At 33.5% G+C, this 19,942-nt stretch overlaps 4 protein-coding genes across 4 annotated transcripts in view; 2 read left to right on the forward strand and 2 right to left on the reverse strand.

The window, feature by feature from the left end:
• LOC112093993 overlaps nucleotides 1-801 on the forward strand; it is a 2,096-nt gene extending 1,295 nt beyond the window's left edge. The window contains exons 5-8 of the mRNA XM_024173776.1: nucleotides 91-156; nucleotides 300-328; nucleotides 421-468; nucleotides 630-801. Of these exons, the coding sequence (XP_024029544.1) occupies nucleotides 91-156; nucleotides 300-328; nucleotides 421-468; nucleotides 630-753 (267 nt within the window). The 3' untranslated portion in view covers nucleotides 754-801. The remainder of the gene's footprint in view (nucleotides 1-90; nucleotides 157-299; nucleotides 329-420; nucleotides 469-629) is intronic.
• Nucleotides 802-1,374: 573 nt separating this feature from the next.
• LOC21403426 (glutaredoxin) lies at nucleotides 1,375-3,217 on the reverse strand. The gene is made up of 4 exons (XM_024173762.1): nucleotides 3,082-3,217; nucleotides 2,885-2,973; nucleotides 1,850-1,948; nucleotides 1,375-1,718 (listed from the first exon to the last, which is right to left on the reverse strand). Exons 1-4 carry the CDS (start codon nucleotides 3,135-3,137, stop codon nucleotides 1,639-1,641), a joined length of 324 nt encoding a protein of 107 aa, XP_024029530.1. The 5' UTR covers nucleotides 3,138-3,217; the 3' UTR covers nucleotides 1,375-1,638.
• Nucleotides 3,218-4,533: 1,316 nt separating this feature from the next.
• Nucleotides 4,534-8,500, reverse strand: LOC21403427 (isocitrate dehydrogenase [NADP]). Its single transcript, XM_010110496.2, has 15 exons — nucleotides 8,204-8,500; nucleotides 8,076-8,119; nucleotides 7,829-7,938; nucleotides 7,200-7,237; nucleotides 6,962-7,039; nucleotides 6,699-6,752; nucleotides 6,512-6,613; nucleotides 6,336-6,424; nucleotides 6,116-6,219; nucleotides 5,921-5,989; nucleotides 5,721-5,836; nucleotides 5,582-5,616; nucleotides 5,349-5,491; nucleotides 4,979-5,101; nucleotides 4,534-4,754 (listed from the first exon to the last, which is right to left on the reverse strand). Exons 1-15 carry the CDS (start codon nucleotides 8,457-8,459, stop codon nucleotides 4,661-4,663), a joined length of 1,455 nt encoding a protein of 484 aa, XP_010108798.1. The 5' UTR covers nucleotides 8,460-8,500; the 3' UTR covers nucleotides 4,534-4,660.
• Nucleotides 8,501-19,036: 10,536 nt separating this feature from the next.
• LOC21403430 (polyribonucleotide nucleotidyltransferase 2, mitochondrial) overlaps nucleotides 19,037-19,942 on the forward strand; it is a 7,548-nt gene continuing 6,642 nt past the window's right edge. Inside the window, exons 1-3 of the mRNA XM_024173740.1 lie at nucleotides 19,037-19,422; nucleotides 19,655-19,810; nucleotides 19,918-19,940. Of these exons, the coding sequence (XP_024029508.1) occupies nucleotides 19,081-19,422; nucleotides 19,655-19,810; nucleotides 19,918-19,940 (521 nt within the window). The 5' untranslated portion in view covers nucleotides 19,037-19,080. The remainder of the gene's footprint in view (nucleotides 19,423-19,654; nucleotides 19,811-19,917; nucleotides 19,941-19,942) is intronic.

The raw sequence follows: 19,942 nt of genomic DNA on the forward strand, positions 1-19,942 counted from the left end.
GCATTCCTTACTCTGCCTCTCATCTTATTTTGTATACATGGCCTTTTCTCTCATCATTTATCAAGTCTGATTATTTCATTTTTGTTGCAGATGACAATTGACATGCGTACAGTTAATGTCATTTTACTGCTTGGCGAGACAGCTTTAAATTGCTTGGTATTTTAACGTCTGTAACATGTTCTAATTCTCACAAGACATTTGTATTTTTATATTTTTATATTTTCTTCTATGTTGAATTTCTTCAACCTGCCCTTTCAGTGGGGTCCTTTCTTTCGTATTTCTTTCTTTTCATTTTCTAGTGGATCATTCATGCCTGCATATCGATCTGGTAACTTCTCTCGTCCTTCTGCGTAATCTATTCAGAGAATATGGTGATTCAATCAATTGATAAGTGATAAGAGATGGTGTTTTTGTTAACAGGCGGCCATACCCTTTTCTTGACTTGGCATCTCCCTCTGCTCCTTTATGGTATGCTTTTTCTCAACATATCTGAGACGTCTCATTTACTTGGTTATGATTTTTAAACTTGAACTCTCTTATTTTAGATGATAAATGAAAAGGTATGCATGCATGTTTTTAATATCCTTGTGGCCTTTAAAGAAAATCCATTTTGTGGTATTGAATTGCAGGTACTTGTTGATTGGAATTATGCACATACCATGCTATGGAATATTTACCTTGATTGTGAAAAACGAAACACTACTTTTTGGCAAAATGGTTTCCTTCTTCTTGTCAGTAAGTACTAAAGATTAAAACCCGGGTTTGGTTGAATTTTTACAGGTTAATTCCGTCTCAAAGTGAGGAAAATGGAATAAAAGGTGGATGGTTATTAAGTGGGTTTCCAAGGAAATTTTGGTTCTTCCTTTTCTTCTTCTTATTTTACCCTCCTCTATTTCATCAGCTACTCTTCATTTCTCCTTAAATCCTCTTGATTTTCTTCTTGTGCAGAGGGATTAAGAAAATTCTTGTGACCTTATAGCTAACAATGATTTTCATTTCTTTTTATAAAGAATGACATTTTATTTTGTCAAAATAAGTTAAATGTTCTGATATTGTCCGTTAGTTTCTCGGTTCTTTCGTCTAATTGTAACAACAAAAACAACTAAGGCATTTGGCACTGTTGGAACTTTTCCAACTTTTTTTTTCCTTGAATTTTACTTGCATGGGGTCGAACTCTTTAATGACGGTTCGGGATGTTTTTAATTTGTAAAATGCCGGTTGATTACATAATATATACATTGACATCGTATAAAAATATAGATGTTCATAATGAATGTCCTAATCCGCAAATCAAAGTATCATACTATGTATAATAACAATAACAGAAGGAACTATGGAAAAAGTACATGCGACGAGAAAGATAAAGCAAAGAAATATCTTAAGTTCAGCATGTATTGAATTTAACAATTGAAGAACAATCATCATCAACTATAAAACCGTACGAAGGAAAGCAAGTATGAAGCCCACAGAAATGTGATGAACCACTGAAAGTTACATCTACAACTCAGTGTCGGCCCCCATTTTATTTAACAGATAGTGAAAGTTTAAAGACATACAGAGAACCAGTACTTGAAACCATTTCTAGTTTCAGCCATTACAATTATTTACTGCTACTCAAACCAGTAACTGAAATCTCCTTTATGCAGAAGCTTTGGCAAGAGCACCAGCTTCAGTCAGAAGAGGAACCAGCTTCCCTTCCTTGTGCAATGCCATTGTAGCTACAAAACAGTGAAGAGAGAGCATTTAAGTAACAAGAAATTACAAGAGAAAGACACGGAACACGATCATATTCATATATAAGAACAAGAACAAGCCAATGGTTGTCTGGCCAAGGCAATGAAGTCCTCACCATCACATCCACCGATGTGTTTTCCACCAATGAACACATTGGGCACGGTCCGCTGTCCGGTCCACTCGGCCAATGCTGCTTGGATCTCAGCCCCGTCACCTTCAGAAAATTGCACATACACGCGTTATGCTTTATGTTTTAGTGACTAATGAGAACAAACTTTTCATTTTCAGAAACAAAAATTTCACACATGTTACTAAAGGTTATGGTTGCCCTGTGCCTGTCTAATGCAGAAAGAGATATGAGTGACAAATTTGCTTACATTTGTTCGAAAATGTCAGAATCTTAAGCCTTAACAACGAAATTCACATGTCTTGAGCTAGAAACCACATATCAAGTATATGAGACAAATCCCAACGAAACAAAATGACCTCGAGAATTAATTAGATCCACAAATAACATGATCAGTCATAATATGACAGTCTATCGCCAAAAGCCCTCCTATAAATCCTTTTTTTTCTTTCATGTAAAAGAGCTAAAAGGTGTTCTGTAGCAAAATTATGGACATAAAAAGTCATAAACATTATAGATTCATCGTAGAATCCGCAAAGCCGTTCAAATCTTAGAACTCATTCGAAGTAGCTGTAAATTTATCGAGTATAAGAAATTCAGCGAAAAACCCCTTTGCACTAAAAGCTTAAGGCCCCGTTCACTTCACCAATTCGAGTTTAGAATTCGAGTTTTGCTATAGTAAAAAGCTCTCACAAACAATCATATCTAACTTTTTTGCTACAGTAAAAAACTCTCACATAAAATCACATCTCAACTCGAATTACAAACTCGAATCAGCGAAGTGAACGAACCATAAATCTATTATTAGATAAGATTGCTGTTTGCCACAAAAGAATCCAGCATAGGGAATTAAGGCTCCCTATTTTAAGATTGCAACCAAAATCGTTAAGAATTTGACTTCGATCTATAATATAATTTCAATTACGTAAAACTGTATACCAACAAGAATCAATAGCACACAAATTCAGGGCCCAAAATCAAGGCGCTCAACAGCAAGGAAATAATAATAATGATATAACGTACTCTCAGTGTCCAATTCGACGGCTTTGAAAGTGGCGCCCAATTCGGACAATAGCTTCTTCACGCTCGCGCAGAACGGACAGTACGTCTTGCTATTCAACACAAACACAATTCCATTCACATTAGACTGGTTCGTCGAAAAATCGATACCATTTTCACAGACATGAAGAAACACAGAAAACGGACAGAGAGAGACAGACCTGAAGACGGCGACCGGATTGGACGAAACAATCTCCTTAGCCTTAGCCAACGCCATTTTTCTCTCTGATATTTCTCTTACAATGATGGAATCTCTCTCTATCTCTTTCTCTGTAGCCAAACAGGCTCTGAGTCTGACCGTATTTATTGATTTATTGAGGGTCCATTTAATTCGGTTTAATTAAAATTTGAGTTATGACTGATGAGAATTTTTTATTATAAAAAAAGTTAAATATAATTACTTTTTTAAATTTTTTATTATAATAAAACTCGGAATGAACAGGACAGTTTCCACCTGATTCGTTCGGTTCGATACGAGTTTTCTTTCTGATTTGGGCTTTATCTGTGTCACTTTCGTGGGCCCATCTCACGCACTCAACCACGAATCAGCTGAGGCCCAAAATTGGCGTGGCCTGGCGGCGGGGACGCTCATCGTCCAAACTTTAAAGATTTTTTTTTCCCCCTCAGAAAAGAAGAATAAAGAAGAATCTTCTTTTAAAAAAAGAAAAAAAAAATTGTCATCCAAAGATTTGTGTTCATACGAGCAATATTGTTTGCCGTCCTTAAAAAAAAAAAAAAAAAAAAATGTTCCTGTTCGCCTATCATTGAAACGTTAGTTTCTCATAAAAAGAGAAATAAAGCATTATATGCGTAATCGTACAGTATCTAATACATGTATATAGTTTATACCCTTTACAGACACCACATACGACACTCGTTTTCTAAATTCTAAAAGAAAAAAAAAAGTAAAAGTAAATACACTCTTGATTTTCTCATAAACATAAATTAATCCACACCATATTCAGCCAAAATGAATGGAAAATAAAACGATATGTAGATTTTTTTTTTTTTTTAGAGAACGACCATATTTATTTATTTATTTATTTTTGTCCCTGCATGTCGATAAACAGCATGTCTTTTGCTGTAGTTCCCTTTTTTTTTCTTTTTTTTGTGCGCTAATCTTGTAGTTGTAGACCTATTTTATTAGAAGTGCGGTAGACCTCGCTCTTCGTTGCGTAAAAGAAATCTCATATTGTCACACGGGCCAAAACGTTTGTCGTTCCTCCTTGGAAATTGAAGCGACATGTCGTCTCTTTTCGAATGCCACTTAGTTTCCAGTAGATGTCGTTTTATGTAATTTAATCGGCACGTCGCGGGTAGTGTAGCTTACAAACCGATGTGTCCCTTTAGTAATTAATCCGCTTGTACTTAGGAAAAACGTCACATTGTTCTTACTTGAAAAGCGTCGTAGTTGTGGGTGTTTATTTTTATTTATACATTATATTTGAAATGGATTAGTTCTGGTTTTTAAGTTTAAAATAGTAATGACGGGGAAGAAGGCAAGTAGTTTCATGTCACTATTATATGTTGGACAAAATTGATCAAGCTGTGCCTGTGACACACTGGATCGGAAAGAACCAACGAGAAATGTCCCTAGACCAGAATCGGCCTAATTAATTGGTAAAACTGAATATTTTCATATGAAAAGAAATTTGTGTACCCCAACAATCCTTATGAAGCCAAAGTCACCAAATTCATTTAAACCTTTGAGGTTCCAGAATAAGCATCCCACTAAAATGTTTAAGCCACTGCAGGCTCTAAAAGCTTTGCTATAAGATTCTGTGCGACCGCGTCGATAAATTCTTGAGTGTTCAAGTAAAACTCCCTGGTTACCCTGCATGCATTGAACATTTCAGTTGTGAGGAACTGGCTAGCATTGACCTAACCATGAATACGTGACTAGTGGAACCAATCCTTTCAACTGGTTTGTCATATCACCAGATTCATCACAAGATTCAAAGAAGCAGAATTGACAAGGGATTTTGACAGGAATCATTTAACAAGGGAAAGGAAGATGCAAAAAGTAACAATGAATGTCATACTCAAGTTTCCACTTACTTTGATCCATGGATCAAAATGGCGAGATCCTTGGTCATCTTTCCCGTTTCAACCGTCTCAATGCATGACGCCTCCAACTTGTGAACAAAGTCTAGCAATCTGTCATTTTGATCTAATTTGGCCCTGAAATCAGTTAAATCATCAGATTTTAGTTTTTGGGGGAATTTCAGAAAGAAAATATTTTTTTCCTCTTTGGAAGGGTGGAAAAAGAGGAACTAGAGAGATACTTCTCAAGTTGCATTGAGTTTTCAAAAGATCCAGTAAAAGATTTGTAGCAAAAGATAGATTCCATCCATCCATTTTTATTCAAATATATATTCCATCAAATATGGAAAAGGAAAAGAAAAAAAAAAGAAGCAACAAATAGTACCTATGCTCTAGTCCTCGTGTCCATGCAAATATTGAAGCAATGCTATTCGTACTTGTTTCTTGTCCCTTCTGATGTAAACGGAAATGCCGAGTAACAGTCCCATGAGCCGCCTCAGCTTCTAATGTCTTGCCATCAGAAGATAACTGCACAACTATTTATTGTTATGACTTTGAGCCGTTACCAAAAAAGGGTCAGCATTACAGTGATGGGATTCTTTGGTGCAAAGTACAAACCAATACAGAAGTCATAAGGCCTAAAGAGCCAAATCCTGCACATGACACAATAGAAAAGCTTTTAAACTCGAGTGAAAGGAGTAAACAAAAAATGACTACCAATATTTTCTAGAAAGTTGGAAAGAAGGTTTTCTAGTACCTTGAGCAAGTAGATCGCTCTGGACGTCACCATCATAATTCTTGCAAGCCCATACATATCCACCTTCACTTTTGAGAGCATATGCCACCATGTCGTCAATTAGTCGATGTTCATACCTGAACACCACAAAGACTTCCTCAGAGTTGCTGATAAGTATGTTGAGCAGTCATTTAAAAATACTTTCACCAAGCAATACAAACCATATAGACTGTTCTTCAAACTTTTGCTTCCACTTCTCTTCATAAACCTCCTGGAATATGTCCTTAAACCTGTAGCCAGAAACTATAATTTTTGTGCAAATATTCGCCGAAATAACTTAAATGTCTATCGAACATACCAACAAAAAGTCAACAGCATTGCAACATCATTACAAAGATTCTAACTATCAAGTTTACCTGCCATCATATTTTTTAAGGATTGTGTTTTTGGTGCTCAAGTATAAAGGCCATTTCTTTGTGAATGCGAGCGACATGGATGACTCAGCAAAAGCACGAATAGACTGACAAATTACACAATGATTTATTAAATATTGTCAATCAGCTTATGCAGATATCCAAAGAAACAAAAGTAGCAAACCAAATCTGGAGAAAGTAAAAGATACAATAAAACAAAGACCTCATCCACATTATACATAGCAAGTGCTATTCCCGGGCCTTTGAAATTGTAAACGTCAAGCTCCATCGGTGCACCCCCATCTTCTGGGACTACAAAGAGAAATAGAAAGATTGTCCTAAGAAGAAAAAGAACAAGCATATACAGAATGCTGAAAAAAGACTATATAATCAGCTTACCAAATACCATCTTAAGCTTTCCTGGTCCCCCAATGACTGCATCAGTGGCACGATACTGATCACCAAAAGCATGTCTGCCAATACAAATGGGTTTCTTCCAACCTGAAACTCAAGATCAAGTATTGAGCAGCTATGGACAATTTTACCACAGTTAAGACTGCAGCATAGAAATGAGTCATGACATTACCAGAAACAATCCTTGGAATGTTCTTGCATAGGATAGGTTCACGAAAAACAGTACCTGAAAAAGTAGTAACAATTTCCACCATGGGGCATCACAAATTTCAGGGGGGGAAAAGTGACACAAAGGAAAATTAAGCAATGAGCAACAATATCACGTTCGTGCTGCAATAAAGCTTGATAAACCAAAACAACGTATTACCAACTTCATAAGGTGACATATACATATCAATTGAAGCTACATCAGTAACAGCCACTAACTATACAAACCATTTAGAATGTTTCTAATTGTTCCATTGGGACTTCTCCACATTGCCTTTAGCCCAAATTCCTTCACTCTGGTCTCATCTGCAAAGTACAACACAACATCAAGACACTTCTACTCTTTGAAAAATTGCAGCAAGTAATATTTATTACTGAGCATGCTACATGTTTGTTCAAGATCTGTTCTCGGTGCATGTAATAGGGTAAAAACTCTGACTCACAAAGAAGAAGAAAACCTACTAACCAGGTGTTATTGTAGCACATTTCACAGCAACATTGTATCTGCAGCATATCCAGGATAAAATGAACCATAGTTAGAACATTGCAGAAACTTTCTTCTTTACACTAGCATTCAGCTGAATGCGGCCCATTTTTCCAGACTAACCCCTTTCCGAGTATCCTCTGTTCTTGTAGTGTTCACAGTAATCAGCAATTTCTCGCTCCAAGCGTATCAGATTATTATAGCATATGCTGAATAGTGGCATTTGATTGCTATCGGTTGAAATATTGGCTTTTCTATTTAATCATTACAACATTGCCATTTTCAAATTACTTTAAAATTAAAAGTTCACTTTTATAAGTTATAAGGCTTAGTAATTATACAAAAAGTAGAAAAAGTATTTAAAACACTATTATGCATCGTGCACAAAATGAAACAGCATACTAAATATTTTCATTTTTACAGCTTTAATTGTTAAACATGGCATTAGCATTGGCATTTGCATTTGTATTGGAGATTGTCTAACACTCCAGAGCTTCTCTAATAAGTACCAATGCATGAAAGCCATAGGCTACATAAAAGAAACACCAACTTTAAAGAACCAAATAGCATTGAATTTGATTAAAAAAAGAAAACATAACAAAAAAACTTACTTGAGAGTGGCTTCAGCACTCTCCACCGTAACTCTATCATCGGTAGCATCACGGTTCAGTATTCCCAAATCGTAATACTTTATATCCAAATCCAGATAAGGAAAAATAAGCTGCAATCACATTTAAAAAAAAAAAAAAAAAAAAAAAAAAAAAAAAAAAAAAAAAACACTGTTAAATCAAATCAAGAAGCTTCTATGGAGTTCCAGTGGAGAAAGACACAAAATTGAAATCGAAAAGAAGCTCAAACCTTATCTTTTATCATTCTCCATATGATCCTCGTCATCTCATCACCTAATTCGAGAACATAGCACAAAATTTCAACCAAAATAAAATACAACAGTAAACAGCAAAGCACCAGATTGTTAGCGAACATACCGTCCATTTCGACAATAGGATTCTGGACTTGAATCCGATCAAATCCCAACGACGAAGCGTAGCATCGGAGTGAAGAGTGAGCAAAGCGAGGCGAGAAGCAAACGCGGTTGGCCGGAAGAGCTCCATTGAAAATCCTGGAGCTAGAAGAAGAAAAGAAGATAGGGCTTCTTAGGGCTTTAGAAGAGGACAAAGAAGACGACGAAGATATCATTGTGGTGCCGAAAATGGCGGTTAATCGGAGTGTTGCTCTTAGCATTTGAGTTTCTTTTGGCTTCGGGCGGTGGAGCTTAAGCTTATACGGTGGGGTGGGGTTTCTAGAAGTTTTTGTTATTCGGCTGAGTAGTAATGAGCTCGGCTATTCGGCTTAGCCGGCTCCACGCCGATATTGCCGTTCTTTGTCTTTTCTGTTGACTCTTGCTGTTGCGAATTACGATCGAGTCCCCAGCACATTTCCTTCGGGGGGAAAAAAAAGGGACATTTAGGCCGTTTAGTTCACTAATTTGAGTTTTTAATTTGAGTTGAGATGTGATTTTATGTGAGTTTTTTACTGTAATAAAAAAGTTAGATGTGATTATTTGTGAGAGTTTTTTACTGTAGCAAAACTCAAATTCTAAACTCGAATCAGAGAAATGAACGGGATCTTAAAAAAAGAGCAGAAGTACGAATTTTTTGAAAAATACTGTTTTATATTTTTTTTTATAACCTCTTAAAAAGAGAGAGTTGGTTAATGTGATACAAGTCTTAAGTAGAGATAGAGATCCGGAATTTACTCTTTTGTAATTTTTGCAAATCAGATTTATAAAATTTATTGTAAGGTCTTTAAAACAAAATTTGAAGAGTGAATTACATGCATTTTTATATCCACTAAACTTCTCTTCAGAATACACACCAAAGCAAGGTAGCAAATATGATAATAGTGAATAAAGTTAATCACAATAATAAACCTGAAACATTTTCTTTTATAAAGAAAAATACTAAACTTTTTTGTTCAATAGCATTCTACTAATTAAAATTTGGAAGATTTATTCACAATTCTACCTCTTGTTCACCAACTAAAGCATTTCTATCATAAAATCACCAGCTTTATTACTAAATAGCAAATTGAATAGCATGCGTGCCACAACCCACAAGTACTTTCATATGTTTTAAGATTAATGCTCAATTTTATTTATAGTTTTGCTTTATACCATGCTTTGTTTAGCTTTATTACAAGCTTTCATGGGCCGTGGGGACTCATTGCAAGTTTATGAGAGACTGCCATCTTAAGTTCTACCAAAAACAAACACAAAACAATACAAAAAGAAATAATGAAAGAAAGAAAAAGGCTACCATAATAAGCCAATTTCAGGTACCACTGAATATATAAAAAGCGTATGAATTAGTCTCACACTGATTATTTATCTAGTTTTCACTACCTATAATATACTCTAGACTATCTATCTAATTTTCACTTCTTATAATATGGCCCATTGAGATTGAGGTTCACTACGCCATGTTCATTTCATTGATTTGAGTTTAGAATTTAAGTTTTACTATAGTAAAAAACTCTCAGAAACAGTCACATCTAACTTTTTTATTACAGTAAAAAATTCTCACATAAAATCACATATTAACTCGAATTAAAAATTTAAATTAGCGAACTAAACGAACCATTAATTTCTTAAAAGAAACTGGAATAATAGAAACTCGAACCTTAAATAAATAGACAAAAAAGACCTAATTAAAACGTCCGTACCACTTCACTACGGCACTCGTACCGTTCAACCGTGTGATTACCACATTGTACCAGCCTATAAATACTTCTGAAGTTTGGACGAGATCAGAGAGAGAGATAAATACTTCTGAAGTTTGGACGAGAGAGAGAGAGAGAGAGAGAGAGAGAGAGAGAGAGAGAGAGAAATCCCTGGAACTTGGAAGACCATATATTACGAGCTTGGGATGAAGAGGAAAATAGGACATCGTAGATCAGTAGTGCTTGTTATTTACGCAATCTTCTTCTCTGTGCTTTTGGAAGGTCTATTAGCAGTACGTGTAATCAGCAGCACAAACCTGCAAAATCCGCCGAGTACTCCAAGCTCAGGAGTCGTCTTTTTCAAGGTAAGAAGCAGAGGGAGCATTCACTCCAGCAGCCAAAGGTTTTACGATCATGGCCGCTTCGCAATATCACGAGGCCGCGACCTTGCTTTTCCTGAAGAACAGAAGAGAATCACGCCCAACGGCGCCAACCCACTTCACAACAGGTGATTAATTAGTACGAAAGTTCAAAATGATTTTGGCACTGTAATGCTTTGGTTTTTTTTTTTTTTTGGCAGTTCCTTGGGCTTTAAACTTTTTGTATTATACTTGAACATGTATCGTTCTGATCATGGCAAATATTGATCGTGAGTTTTTCAAATATTTCTCTGCTCGTGTATTTTCTTATAGCAACAAACACAAGTCCAAACTCAAACTCCAAACGGCTACCTATAGTTTAGTTCCAATCTTCGTGCAAATGAGAGGGCTCTCACAATTCGTTGTTAAAAATTTGAAATAAAATCTTTTTTTTTTCACCCTGTTCACATCTAATCAACATGACAATTCCATAGATTCTGGACACATGAATATAAAATTCCCCCAAAACAAGGAATATTTTGGGTAGGGACTATTATTTTTGTTCCTAAGGTGGAATCTTTATTTCAACCCTTTACATTAGATTTTTAACCGTTAAATATGTAAGTATCTATATAAAATTTTATAGCAAGCGAAATTATTAAAAAACTAATCTAATAATCAAATAGCAGTTTCTGCTATAAAAGTTATTAGAAACTAAAAGGAAAATGAATGATATTTGTGGTATGGTGGTATTGCCGTTATTGGGGAAAAACACAGCCCTACACGCACGCAGCAGAAAAAAAAATTGAAACAAAAATAACAGAAAAACAGATAAGACAAAGATTTAGGTGGTTTGAAAAATTTCCTACGTCCATAAAAAATGGAGAAATATTCACTAACAGTTTCAAAATTACACACTCAACAAATTTTCTCATTTTCTCTCTCTATCCAAAACCCCTTACACCCTTTATCTATCTCTCTCATCACTTTTCTATTTTTCTCTAAAAAAAATACATTTTTTCTCTATACTATTCTATAAGCATACATAAAGCCTTACATAAAACGCTTATTTATACTCATAATAACCATTGCCCAAAAATAAAAACAATAACTTCCCAAAAAACACGAAATAGTAACTTTCTCAAAACCATTCGAGGCACTTACCAAATAAATGGGTGTGTGTGTTGTCCTACATGAAAATGAGATGAGAATGTAAAATACTTTATATACATGGAAGGACCATATACCCAGTAAGTTAACATTTTGGGTTAAGTTTGGCTCCTGAAGTGTGTTGGGCTAGTTTTGCATGTGGAGTCTCCCTAACAAGTAATATCAGAGCCGATGGTTCATATGAGCTAAGTGATCACACTCGGTTGGTGTTCCTGCAGTTGGTTCTGTTGTAGGTGCAGATAGTGGAGCATTTAGTGGACTCGCTTGGTTTCGGCTCTTTTTCTCATGCTCGAGTTGGCTCCCGTTTGGAGTGTGATGTTTCGATGTGCCGGCTATAAGAAACTTTGGTTCAGGGGAAACTCAGTGAATACACACATGAGGGAGAGATTGTTCAAAAAAATGCACGTATGTTTTGTCCCACATAAAAAGTATATGAAAATGTAAAGTAATTTATATATATGGAATGACCTTAGATCTAATAAGTTAACTTTTTGAGTCAAATTAGACTCTTAAAGCATGTTTGACTAATTTTGCTGGGGTCTCCCTCACACCCATAATTACCATACTTTTAGAATCGATGTAAACTACAATTAGCTAGCTATAGAGTGCACTATTAGAAGCTAAAGGCAACGTTGTTTTCACAAGTTCTATTGTTACAGTATTTTTTTTTATAAAAATTCTAATTTAATTTTTTTATTATAATATTTTTATCTCATATATATAATTCAAATTAAATTTTAAATTTTTAATTTGGGTTATGAAATAAACATCTATTTGGTTTGCCTAGTTCAATTTTTATTGATTTTCTCTCGAAACTCTGGTGAGAGATAATATTATACGTGCACTGCCAAAAAGCAAAACTCCTCTAGTGACTAGTCACCCTCTCCGATTAAAAAGGCAACTTGATAGGTGCAATATGGAAGGTAAAAAGACGGCCAGAGCAACAGAAAAAAGCCAACGAAAGAGTTTCTCCTTCTGGTCTGTCTGTTCATTTGGTGAAAGGAACAGCAGAAAATCTCTTCACCCGAACTGTGAATTTAGATTAGATATTGTAGCCGCCAAGCGTAGAGGATAGTGACCCCACTCAACGAAAATGCAAAAATAGAACAGTTTATGAATCAGAAATTCTCCTTTTGCGCTGACATGAAAGCGAGATCGAGTTTTATTTTTATGTGGTCTTTTTATTTAGTTCACATGTTTTAAGTTGCGAAATCCTATGATTTGTGCTTGGTTTCATCGCTTTTTTGCTCCAAAACAAGAAAATAATAAAACAAGAAGATTGCAGAGATCATTTGGTGCAGGAAATCGGAAATAGACAATAGATTTCGGCCACAAATTGGCTTTTTTTTTTTTTGGGAAAAAGGCTTTCGTCTTGGGTACTTGAAAAAACATTTCATATCCTATCGCGTTCGGCTTTCTTTAGTTGCCATCAATTTGCCAGAGAGATTCAGATTCTGGCGTTTAAGAAAAGGAAAAAACAGAGAAACTTACAAATAGTTTTATTAAGATCTGTATGTATCTCCTCCCATCGTAAGTTGTGTTATCTGTCGTACGATGATAAGATTCCACTTTATAAGTTTGTTTTGCTCGCGGATTTGAATACATATATTTTTTTCAGAAAAGGATTTATAAATACATTTTTTTTTTTCACAACTTAACTTAAAATTTTAAGTTGTGTAAGTGAAAAAAAACACTACTTAAATTTAAATTTTATTAAAAAAAATATTATAATAATAAAATTTAAATTGTGACTTGAAAAATATAATGCGAAAATTCACGCCCATAGACACATTGCAGGATATAATACAAATCATAAAGACAAAATAATAGAAAATCACAAATTTCTAAAAATTATTTCAGCAAATTACACCGTTTTAAAGTACTTGTATTAAACAAGAAGTTTAGTTCTAGAAATTACAACACGTGGCATTTTTTATAAACGTATAAGACAAAATAGGTACCCTATTTTGAGACAGATTTATAGTTATTAACTAGTGTGCTACCCGTGTATTTGCACGGTGGTATAATTATCAATAAAAATAATTCTTTTATTTTAATTTATAATTATAAATTTTACAGATAATTTATGAATACAGATGTGAAATAAGATCCTATTCATTTTGTTGATTCGAGTTGAGATATGATTTTATGTGAGAGTTTTTTACTGTAACAAAAAAGTTAGATGTGATTGTTTGTGAGAGCTTTTTACTGTAGAAAAACTCGAATCAGCGAAGTGAACGGGCCCTAAATATATAAGTTATAGTTAACCATCAGAAAAATGTATTATTTCTATTTTGTTTGTGTGCAGTGTTATCGAATAATAAACATGAAATTAATAAATACTTCATAAAGGAAAACGTTTATATACTAAAACGTGGATATAAATATATAAAATATTAAGGGCCCGTTCATTTCATTGATTCGAGTTTAGAATTCGAATTGAAATGTGATGTGTGAGAGCTTTTTACTGTAACAAAAAAGTTAGATGTGACTGTTTCTGAAAGCTTTTTACTGTAGCAAAACTCAAATTTTAAACTCGAATCTGTGAAAAGAACGGAGCCTAAGTAACAAAACACATTTTGTATAAAATATAAATAAAATATGCAATATAACGTTGAAAATCTCACTTTTGTATTCAAGAGAAAACCGCGCTAACGAATAGCCAAGAGTACAAATTTTTCTTCTTTTTTTTTTGTTTAGAAATACAACTCTGAACAAAACGTCAAATCTGTTAGAAATAAAAAAAAATACTATGAAACTACTATTACTTTAAAAAATACAATTTATGGCAATTGTTGTAGAAAGAAAAAAAAACTAATACACATAATATATTACATTACGTTTACTCTAATAAATAAATTAGATACAATTTTTTTGGTCGGTGGATAGAAAAATATATATTCTTTACATATATCAACTAAATAAATAAGAGAAATTGTTGGGAAAAAATTAGAATAAAATAATAATATTGAAGTAAACAAACAAAACATGACACAAAATTCATAAATGTCACAAAAATATTTAAATATGTAATAAATTTATATATCTAGGAAACATTTTTTTTACATATATAAATAAAACATATAAGGTTCATATATTTCCTTTAATCTGCTAGCAACATATATCATCAATAATTTAAACATGACTTGACAATGTCTCTGGCTGCCAACAAAACTATTAAGAATTTATGCTGAATAAGAAAGAACAAAAAACATCAGCGAACTGAATAGAAAAATAAATGAAAAAAAACCGGTAAAATGAGATATAGAAGAACAAATAAAGAGATAATAATATAAGGTTCAGGTTTTTTTTTTTTTTTTTTTTGTCCATGGTTGCCAACTAAACAAACTATTACGCATTTATGATGAATATGAAAGAACAAAAAACATTAAGGAACTGGAAAAAAAAATAAAGAGAGAAAAAAAAAACGGTGAAATCAAATATAGAAGAACAAAAAAGGAGATAAAAAATTTAAAAATAGACCGCATAAAAAAACATGAAGAAAATAATGTCAAAAAAAAAAAAGATAACAAAATAGTCCTAGATAAATGAGGCAACACTAAGAGTAAAGACTTATATTAACAAAATAAAACATAGTAATGATATCTAATAAAACAAAATAAAAACTCCTATTAGCGAAACTAAACATAAACATAAACTCCTATTAATCATAGCCAACAGAGTAACATGGTATTATTTTTAGAGAAATAAAAGTATACTAACATAATGACTCATAATAATAAAACAGAACATCTTAATCATATCCAACAGAAAAAAATCATATAAATATTAATAAACTTAAAAGTAAAGATAACAATAGAAAACGAAAGAAACTACACAAAAAATGTGTAAAGAGTAAAAAAGTAATACCCCAGTCTAAGATGAAGAACAGACAGAGTAGAAATTTCTCAAAAACAGTAAAGGTACTAACAGAATGTGGATATGAGTTATGTGTAAACAGTGTAAAAAACAGAGAAGCTAAAAAATAGGATATCACTATAGTCAAAGGATGAAAAAAGAGAGAATGAGAATCTTCAAATACACAACAAAACACACTATATATATATAGAAAACAATATCATAGTCATTATCAGAACACATTAGGTATATACACAATAAATTATATTTATACACATTATTAAATAATCTGGGCAACATCAGGGGCTGCCAAATCAAATTTAAAAACTACATGATGCACGGCAACAATAAAAAGAAAATACATCATCATGACCACAAAAAAATAAAGCGTAAAAAAATTCAAAATGGAAAAAAAATATTCTTAAAAAAACCTAAATTATTAAATTTATTCTGAAAAAAGTCTTTTTTTAATAAATGTATTCTGAAAAAAAAAAAAGAAAACGACATCCCTAAATAGAAGAAGAATACAAAACAAAATAAAACAATTTGAGAAGTAGAGAAATTATAGAAAAAAAAAATTAAGAACAAATCAAATTTTTCAGTGTGAAAGAATAAAGACGAAAAACCAAATCCTAAATTTGAAACAAAAAAAAAAACTATATGAAAAAAACCAGAAATACCTGAGATGCAGAAGAGCAACTGACGGAATAGATCCAGGAAGAAAACAAAAATTTAAAAAAAAAAAAAACTACCAAATAGAACAACGAAGTATTAAAAACTATGCAGAAGAAAGAAAAGCTAAAACAAAAACATATGAAAAGCTAAAAACGATAAAGAAGAAGAGGAAACTAATATATATACACAATATCTGAAGAAGCTCCAATACATAATCCTGCAAGGAAACCTGAATCAACATAATAATTAGTTAACAACAGGTGTTACGCAACATGAAAATTACTGTAAAACGGAGCCAATAACTAACGGATAATAAAACATTAAGCATCTGTTATACAGATTTACAACACATGAAAAAATAAAATTTTGATCAGAGCTCGATAAACATCCCTGGAAACAAAGAATAGGCTTATGTAATTATCACAATAACAGGTGTTGTATAGCATGAAAAGCACAGAAAAACATAACCATTGTGGGTGGCAGATTTGGTAGATATTCCGGACAATAAAGGAAGAAAAAAATCATTAGCTCATTTAATGCTACGGGAATAAAAGGAATACAGATCATCAATGTAAAAGTACAAACTAAGATCCTGAGCATTACACATCATCACCGCAAATTAGCAAAGTAAATTAATTTAGCCACAACGGAGGCACAAAATCAGCAAAGAAAATGGAAAATTTGGTACTCACCTATAGGAATCAACCATGCCAAAGATCAAATGCATGCATATAAATCTCCTTGTACGAAGCCGAATGAGCTGCTGAAAAAAGAAAAGCAAACGAAGAAAATTCTAGAATGATCCGTGAGAGGAAAAAAATTCAAAAGTAAAAAATAATAATAGGCTTAAAACACGTAAAAAACTCTAATAAATCAACCACAATAAAGAGCAAATTACCAACAACAACAAAACGGTCATTTAAAAAAAAAAGAACAAAAAATGAAAAACGGAAAACAAAAAAGTGCATGAAACCCAAAACATTCATTCTGGCAAAAATAGAGGGAAAAACGCATACGAAATCCCAAATGAGAACAACCCAAAAAGCAAAGAAATAACGGCAATTAAAAAAAAGGCACCCATGGGAGAAAAATAAATGGAGAAAAAAATGACATAAAATAGAAAGGGAAAAAGGGAAAAAAACACATGAAATTCACGGCGGAAATCCCTACACAAAACATGAAACATCATAAATAGTGGGAAAAACACATCCAAAATCCCAAATGAGAACAACCAAAAGACAAAAAAAAAAAGGAAAAAAAGGTGAAAAGGACATAGAAATCTCGAGCGAAATCCCTAATCAAAGTAGTAAATTGTGATTGAGGACGAACAAAAAAAGCCTAGACCGAAACGATTGGAAAGACTAGAATGAAATAAGTAATAAGAGCAACCAAAGCAACAAAGCAAAAGAGCTGCAGAGAGAGAAAAGAAAGGGAAAATAGAAATGCAGAAAATAACTGAAGCCCAGAAGCTTCACGGAAAGGATGAGAGAGAGAAGAAAAGCTTCACGAAAAGGAATAACAAAAGGCATACAATGCTATTTTGAATCAAAATTACTAAAATACCCAAATAAAAAACAAAGTAGATATAAGCAACCAAAGATAAAACGGTAAAAACACACAATTTTTTTTGATACTTTTTGTTTATAATTAATTTGAAGGTATTATGTGATATATTTCTGTGCATCTTTTTCAAGAAAAAAGCTCTTTTATACGGTTATTGTTATAGTACATAATTTCTTTTACCGATGAAAAATGAAGATAATTATGTGGTCATGATAATTGTATCAATTCAATCCAAATGTCAGACATTGGAAACGGTAAAAGAAAGAGGACCAAATCAAATGATCAAAATGCCCAGAAAAAACACATAAACAAAATAAAACCGAGGGTAAAACAATAAAAACACTCAAAAGGACACAGACGGTATAAAAAAGGCTTGAACAAAAAAAAACAGGGGTAAAATCGGAAAGTCACTATACTTAGTACAGTAACTTTTCTACCTCCTTTAGTAATAGGTATAATGTTTCGTATAAGAATATGTTATTAATTTTTAGAGATAAAATCATTTGTATATGTTTAGTATATGAGTTCTGTTATAATGCAAATTTATAATTTTGAATATGTTACGGTGTTTTTTTCTTTTAAAAAATTTAAATTTCAAAAGTCATAATAAAAAATCTTAATTTAAACTCATATATCAAAGGAGTCTTTTGATATCCTTGAAACATTAGTTTTATTTTAGAGAAATGTTGTTTTGGTACTCTAAAACTTATTTTTTAGACAGATAAATGCGCTCAACAAATAATGCGTTAATAGTTAGAGTTACATATTTGGGTTGAGCTAAGCATGGGGTTAAATTTTTGGGCTTAGGACCGGATTGGGCCGATCCTCTCTCCCGGTCCAAACATTATATTTTTAAAAATTTTTAAAAAAAATTCCTTATAAAATTCTGGACCGGACCTAAATCTTTTAAGTTTAGGGTATAGTTAGATCGACCTTCTTTCTTTTAAGACTGGACTGGCATAATCCAAAATTTCCTTTCAGACCACCGAACCAAGTCTGATTGATCAGACAGCCTAAACTTACACCTCTAATTAATAGATGCTCCCAAACAAATACTGCGTTAAACATCATTGCAAAATAATCCACTACCATGGTATGAAAAAGAGTTGCGAGAAACCCCTCTGTTAAAACGAACGACATAAAACTATTACCGCAGAAGCCATGTCGTTTCTCCATCCGAACGACAATAAAGTTTGGAATGCAACGAGACAGGAAGTCACGCTACATGTTGTTTTTATAATGAACGACAAGAAAACCATATAATGAAAACTATATCGTTTTCATCTTAAACGACATATGATTACAATGAATAAACTTTAAACAAGAAACCCATATCATTTTCATCTTAAACCCATATCGTTATCATAAAAATTAACATGCTTTGAAACTATAAATGACATGTCGTTTTAATAGGAGGCAAACGGGAAAAAAAACAAATTTCTTTGCCTCCTTGGGCTTAAACCCAAAACCCTCGGACAACTCTCTCTCTCTCTCTCTGGTTATTCTCTTGCGCCATAGCCATGGTGTCCGTGGCGAGCCGAGCCAACCCCCTCCTCAGAACCGTCCCTCATTTCCTCACATGGCGAGGTCTCGGGTTCCGCACCATTTGCAGCGGCCGACTGGGCTTTGCGACTCTGTCTGAGCCGCTTGGCACCGACGCTGAGCCCTCCGTCGCCGGCACCAAGGTGCTCGAGACCTTCAGAGAGGAGTTCGAAGTCGGATTACGCATAATCACTCTCGAAACTGGCAAGATCGCTCGCTTTGCTAATGGCGCCGTCGTTTTGGGCATAGACGAGACTAAAGTCCTGTCCACCGTCACCTCCGCCAAAAGCAACGCCGTTGCTGATTTCTTACCCCTCACTGTACGTCCTTAACCGACCTCTAATTCTGTTATTTGATTAACTGTTGTTTATGAAATCCTGAATTCTTATATATATATATATATATATATATATCATTTCGGAGCTCAAAGTTGAGTGATTTATATAATTGAACTTAGCATTTTCAATTTCAAGTTCTTTTCTTTTTTGTTTTTGGAATTTAGGTTTATCTAATGGGTTTTGTGGTACGCTTTTTTGTTTTGATTCTTATAAGGTTGATTATCAAGAGAAGCAATTTGCACAAGGAGTGATTCCGAACACATACATGAGGAGAGAGGGTGCTCCTAAAGAACGTGAACTCTTATGCGGTCGTCTCATCGACCGGCCGATTCGTCCGCTATTTCCCAAGGGATTTTATCATGAAGTTCAAGTATGATTTTGGTTGTTTAATTTGATTATTGTTCTACTTTTTTAGTATTATACTCCTTTAGTATTTATTTTTGACATCTCAATTGCGAAGGACATTGTTATTTGTAGGTTATGGCGAGTGTCCTCTCTTCCG

Source organism: Morus notabilis, unplaced genomic scaffold (assembly GCF_000414095.1).
Source record: "Morus notabilis unplaced genomic scaffold, ASM41409v2 Scaffold39, whole genome shotgun sequence".
NCBI lineage: Eukaryota > Viridiplantae > Streptophyta > Magnoliopsida > Rosales > Moraceae > Morus > Morus notabilis.